Source organism: Sinocyclocheilus grahami, unplaced genomic scaffold (assembly GCF_001515645.1).
Source record: "Sinocyclocheilus grahami isolate Dianchi unplaced genomic scaffold, SAMN03320097.WGS_v1.1 scaffold800.1, whole genome shotgun sequence".
NCBI lineage: Eukaryota > Metazoa > Chordata > Actinopteri > Cypriniformes > Cyprinidae > Sinocyclocheilus > Sinocyclocheilus grahami.
Window position 1 is genome coordinate 395,738 of NW_015505979.1, and position 6,319 is coordinate 402,056.

The 6,319-nt window shown below is 44.5% G+C and overlaps 1 protein-coding gene and 1 pseudogene across 2 annotated transcripts in view; one reads left to right on the forward strand and one right to left on the reverse strand.

Annotated features, from left to right (window-relative positions):
- LOC107561962 (protein disulfide-isomerase TMX3-like) overlaps nucleotides 1-3,113 on the reverse strand; it is a 26,161-nt gene extending 23,048 nt beyond the window's left edge. Inside the window, exons 1-3 of one of the 2 annotated variants that reach the window (XM_016246517.1) lie at nucleotides 3,002-3,113; nucleotides 2,865-2,922; nucleotides 758-797 (exon numbers count right to left, since the gene is read on the reverse strand). In XM_016246517.1, coding sequence (XP_016102003.1) covers nucleotides 758-797; nucleotides 2,865-2,922; nucleotides 3,002-3,071 — 168 coding nt within the window. In that variant the 5' untranslated portion in view covers nucleotides 3,072-3,113. Of the gene's footprint in view, nucleotides 1-757; nucleotides 798-1,559; nucleotides 2,313-2,864; nucleotides 2,923-3,001 lie in introns of those variants that run through there. The other variant, XM_016246519.1, reaches the window with a different exon arrangement.
- A 66-nt stretch (nucleotides 3,114-3,179) lies between these two features.
- Nucleotides 3,180-6,117, forward strand: LOC107561950 (leucine-rich repeat-containing protein 56-like; annotated as a pseudogene).
- The last annotated feature ends 202 nt before the right edge of the window (nucleotides 6,118-6,319 follow it).

The following is a 6,319-nucleotide window of genomic DNA, read 5'->3' on the forward strand; positions in this document are numbered from 1 at the left end:
CTCACACTCACTCACTCTCACACTCACTCTCACACTCACACTCACTCTCACACTCTCACTCACACTCACACTCACTCTCACTCACTCTCACTCACTCTCACTCACACTCACACTCACACTCACACTCACTCTCACACACTCTCTCACTCACTCTCACACACTCTCTCACTCTCACACTCACACTCACACTCTCACTCTCTCACACACTCCCTCACACTCACTCTCACACACTCTCACACACTCCCTCACACACTCACACTCACTCCCTCACACACTCCCTCACACACTCCCTCACACTCCCTCACACTCACTCTCACACACTCACTCCCTCACACACTCCCTCACACACTCACACTCACTCCCTCACACTCACACTCACACTCACTCTCACACTCACTCTCACACTCACTCTCACACTCACTCTCACACTCACTCTCACACTCACTCTCACACTCACTCTCACACTCACTCCCTCACACACTCCTCACTCTCACACACTCCCTCACACACTCCCTCACACACTCACACTCACACTCACACTCACACTCACTCTCACTCTCACACTCACACTCACACTCACACTCACACTCACACTCACACTCACACTCACACTCACACACTCTCACACACTCCCTCACACTCCCTCACACTCCCTCACACTCCCTCACTCTCACACACTACCACACACTACCACACACTCACTCACACACTCACACACTCACACAGCTTTACATTAGATCATGTGTGTTTGACTCACATCCACCAGCCAAACGTCATCCATCCTGCTGTCTTTAAACCTGAACAAAACACAGGACACACAAGATTTGCATTTACTGGAGAAAATAACAGGGAAGCCTACAATAGAAACAGAAAAGTTATCAAGTGTGCTGCATCCACTGCACTGGAAGCGGTTCCGTACTGATAAGCTCTCAGTGTTTATGTGCAGATCTGTGTGTAACGTTTACATGTACAAAAGAGTTCGGATAGATGCTGAAACGTACAATATGGACAAAATCACAATAAAATGTAATTACACTTAAGGTTGCAAAGGGGTGGAATATTTCCGCTACATTTCCGGAAACTTTCCAAAAAATCCTGGAATGTTTCTGAAATTTACTTTAATTTTACCTTTTTGCATCCCTAATTACACTATACCATAGATATTTCTGAGCTGCTATTCGCTCTCAGCAGAAGTAAAGGAGTTGACTGCATTAAATGCGATTGAAAGCAATCTCACTGATCACACATTCGAAACAATCAACTGAATAACTCCATGAACTGAATATTCACAGATTAAATAATGAGTTTGAGGCTCACGAGACACGACTACACTTTCTGAGATGTTAACAGAGGCGTTCACCGCTGGAGCCCGTGCTGTAGTCTATGCCACGATCCCGATGGACCCTACACAGAAAACCTGTTGGGATGCTCCTGAATAGTATTCGGACCAAATTTGGGGATCTAGGACCAACTCTATAGTGCCACCTCCACCAGTTCAAAAATTCACTTTTCTGTTGGCTATAACTTTTGAACCCTTTGTTCAATAAATATTAGTTTACCTGACGACTCTTTTGAATGCACTCTGTCCATCTCCTCATGTTGTGCGATCGTGTGGCTTCTCACACGGAGCCGTGTTTGGCTCGGAGCGGATCGACACACTGAAGACCGCGAGGTTGTGGGTTCGACTCCCGTGTGGTGCACCACTATAACAGAACACGTCGAGCTACGGTTCCGTCCTTCTCTTCTTCAGCCAAGCATTGCTCTATTCTATCAACCTCTCGTCTTGCAAATACACACTTTTGGTTCATTTTGTGTTCATTCTTCTGTCTGTTCTGTGCTTCTCTGGCTCTGGCTCTGCATTGTCCTTCAGCATTTAATCTTGCACATACACTCATGATATTTAAACAAAAATACTGAAATAGATTTACACTGGAGTGATAATGTTTGCCATACAGCAGACGCAGAGACAGGTTTTCTCCAGTGAGTGCAGTGAGCCCATGACAAATTAATACATCATGCAAACATGTTGAAGATGTGCATGCTGAAAATCCTTTTTTTTTTTTTATTAAACTGATCTGTTTATATTTTTATTAAATATAATACAACCTTTGACTTTTACTCAAACAGAACAGCTTTTAAACTTTCATAAATTCATCAGTACAGAAATGAAAACTACTTGTCAAGCAATGTCATGAGGTTTAATGAAAAGCACAGCAGCGCTGTAATCAAGGCGGGTTTGTAAGAGAAATATATCAGCATCAGTAAATGCTGAACATGCAGCTGTCATTTATGAAGGATATGAACTCCATCAATGCATCGGATCAGATCTGTACACAGCTTTCCCTCACTCATACTGCAGTAAACTCAAGACTGTTCCCAGCGAGCCGCCACTCAGTTCTCATAATATTGCTCACATCGTGAAAATGACGTTGAAGATGTGCATGCTGAAAATCCTTTTTTTTTTTTTATTAAACTGATCTGTTTATATTTTTATTAAATATAATACAACCTTTGACTTTTACTCAAACAGAACAGCTTTTAAACTTTCATAAATTCATCAGTACAGAAATGAAAACTACTTGTCAAGCAATGTCATGAGGTTTAATGAAAAGCACAGCAGCTGTAATCAAGGCGGGTTTGTAAGAGAAATATATCAGCATCAGTAAATGCTGAACATGCAGCTGTCATTTATGAAGGATATGAACTCCATCAATGCATCAGATCAGATCTGTACACAGCTTTCCCTCACTCATACTGCAGTAAACTCAAGACTGTTCCCAGCGAGCCGCCACTCAGTTCTCATAATATTGCTCACATCGTGAAAATGACTTCGAAAGAATATATTAGAGGAAGGAATATCTCACGTGTCATCGAGCTCCTGCACCAAAGCGCACGCGGGACTGAAGAGAAGAGAAGAGAAAACTGCAAACACACACAATCACTCCATCAGACGCCGATCTGATGTATGATGACTGATATAAAAGATATTTAGAGTCTGTACCCGCTGTCAGCAGCGCCATGGCTCCGAACGAGAAGAGCACCAACAGGAAATGCGAGCGGCGGCGGCGCATGCGCAGTGACAGTCTACGGTCAGCATGCGTCACGCTGCGTCCTCCGGATCTCATTCCCTATAGAGTGCATGACACGCAGTACACTACATAGAGAAGCACTGAGCGAAGATGAGAGAATGCGGACACTACGTAAATAATTCGCGAAAGTTTCACATTTATAAAATGCAATGGTCTTACTCCAAAACAACATTCTCTTACTTACCTCACAAAAATAAATAAACAAATAAATATAAATAATAATAATAACAATAAAAAATAATGACTTAAGAGTAAAGGTAAAAGTTGACAACACTGTAAGCACACATAATATAGTTGCATAAATTGGAATCATTTTATCATAGCATTGGACTCTGTAAATTATTTATTTATTTATTTTGTATTTATTTTTTCCTTTTGAATAAAATTTCTTGTTGTACAGTATTGTTCTTGGCCATAGACTGTATGTTCTTAGTATTAAAATAATAATAATAATAATAAAAACTTCTAGTTTTGGGACGGTCGTCCCTGCCTGTCTATGTATTTGCATACCGTGGCGAGTTTGGGGCGTGGCTACAGTAGCAGGCGGAGCCAGAGGGTGTTTAGCGGATCTGGAAAATTAAACTAATTAAGATTGTGTTTCAAAAGCGCGTCAAAACACATAGAGACAGACAACATGGGCAAAGATTGGCAGTGTTTTTACAAGATGGAGGAATTTGATGGAATATTTGGGATTCACTCGATACTATGAACTTGCAGAGTTTTTTCTCGACAGGAAAATATAATATATATATATATATATATATGTTGGAGATTTTTTTAACCTGTTGAGACATGCAATCACTTTTATAGAGCAGTGTAGAGTGTTGCTGTCGGGTGATCTTGTGGTTGCTCTGACTGCATTCACCTGTGGACACAATACAAAAAGAGCGCGCAACACAGAGGACAGAGCTCGAGGTGGTGACTAGTGCAATGGTGGGCTTGTCTTGCGGTCTCTCAGGGTTATAGGCCCTCCGGAGACGAAGACAGATTCCCAAACCTGCTGCTGCTGCTGAAGAGCTGCTGCTCGATCCGAGTCTTTCAGCGGAGAAACTGAAAATCCTGTCTGGATCAGACGAGTTACAAGAAGTGTGGTCACTGGAGATGTGTGTCGACACCCGAGAGGAGACTCTGGACAACTTCGGAATCTACTTGCCCAAACTTACACAGCTGAAGATGAGCAACAGCCTGATCTCATCCGTGCGAGATCTGGGAACCGGCTTCTCCCTCCTGCAGGTCTTGTGTCTGGCTCGATGTGGTCTGACCGACCTGGAGGGGATTTCTGCTCTTTCCTCCTTAAAGGAGCTGTATGCGGCATTCAACAGCATCTCAGACCTGAGTCCAGTCAGTTTGCTGGAGGATCTGGAGCTGCTGTATCTGGAGGAGAACGAGGTTGAAGATCAGGCTCAGTTGTGGTATTTGGGCCGTTGTGTGACGCTCAGGACACTTTCACTGGAAGGAAACCCTGTGTGCACCTGCCCCGCTCCAGGAGCTTCTGAGGTCTCGGGCTACAGCTACAGGTATGCAGTGCGTGAGCTGATCTTCCTCGATGACGCTCCTGTTGAAGAGGACAAACCTTAACGCTGCAGAGCTTCACTGCAGGACTGGACTCTTCTCAGAGAATCCATCAGAGACGGCCTGGAGCTCACAGATGCAGACACAGGTAAAGACAAACAGCAGCTTCTGGAGACTGTCTCAGCAGCACTCCATGTGTTTAAGAGCGGCGTCAGACCTGCTTCAGCTCGGCCTGGAGATCTGAGAAGCCGTCCAGACAGCGCCAGACCTCTCACTTCCTGCAGCGGATCAAGACCAGGATCAACCGGCTCCAACATCACCGTCCTGAACCACGAGGCCAGCGATCTGACCAACGGTGTTGGTCGAGTTCTCTGTGGGAATCCACTATAGGCTGCTCGAGCTCGAAGACAGAAAATAAAGCTCCAAAACTCTAGCTCTCAAACTCGTCCCAGCACAGGGATCAGTAACTTCATTCCTGAACACACATTTGAGCATGAAGAGTGGAGCAGCTGGGATCACAGGGATGTTTTTACTGAACTCAGAAGCTGGAGGATTGAGCACAACAAACGTCTGTTGGTTATTGAGAAGGAGCGGCAGCCGCAGGTGATGAGAATCCACCACAGCAATGATGAAGATGACGATGAAGGCAGTCACAGCCATAGTTTCAGCAGCGATGACATCACTAGAGACACAAGCTCTCCTGATTGGTTCGTTCAGTGTCCCGCAGCAGAATCTGCAGAGACGTTGAGACTCAGCTCTTCATCAGGCTGTTCGATGTCTCCCTCTCCTCCACCCAGATCACACAGCTCCGCACTCGGAGACTCAGAGCTCATCCTGCAGACGTCAGTAAAGCCAGAGCATCACAGGAGACTCATGGGACTGAGAGCATGATGACTGTAAGATCTCAGACTGCGTATCCTTAAATCATCCACAAACCTCACAGACCCTCCACCAGTCCTCTTAGAGCACAATGGTCAGAAGCTACTGAGGATCATCAACACTCAGACATCCAACAGAAACCAATAATAGGCTCTGAAAAACTGATGCCCAGATGCCCACAAACAGCCAGAGCTGCACTGCAGAGACTTCCAGACCGGAAACACCCGCCTGAAGTGATGCATTGGGGCGCTGTTTGTCTCTGCTTTGTTTCAGAAGTATTTCAGGTTTGATTGACAGGAGAGGCTCAGCACAGATATCATGTGATCTCTGACACAGACTGCAGATCTATTGGACGATAATGTCAGGTGACTGTGATTGTGAACTCTGTTCTCCTGCGGTGATCTCCAGCAGCGCAGCTTCATCTCTGGCAGATTGCTAGCCTGTCTGCTCTTGCAGGTTCAGTGTTTGCAGACAGGTGCAGGTGCAGTTATTCCACGCGTCTTTGAAAGATTTTCCACAGATGATAGTCAGAAACAGTGTTGTTCTGACAAACACCGCATCATTTACTGGCCACAATCTCTACAGGCTCTGAGCCTTTTAACCATTTTGGGCACATTTTGTAACAAGATTTTTTTGTGCACATCCAGATATATGTTTTTAATAAAGGCAAATGTAGGATGGAAAAAAAACAGACGTCACTTCCTGTTTGTTGCTGCCGTGTGTTTTGAGTTTGAGCTCCGTCAAGTTAATTCTTTGTCATCTAATTTTTTATCTTAAAATCAATTTTATACACCATTTTCGTTTCTATATCGTGTGACCTATCGTATAACCTGAGACTC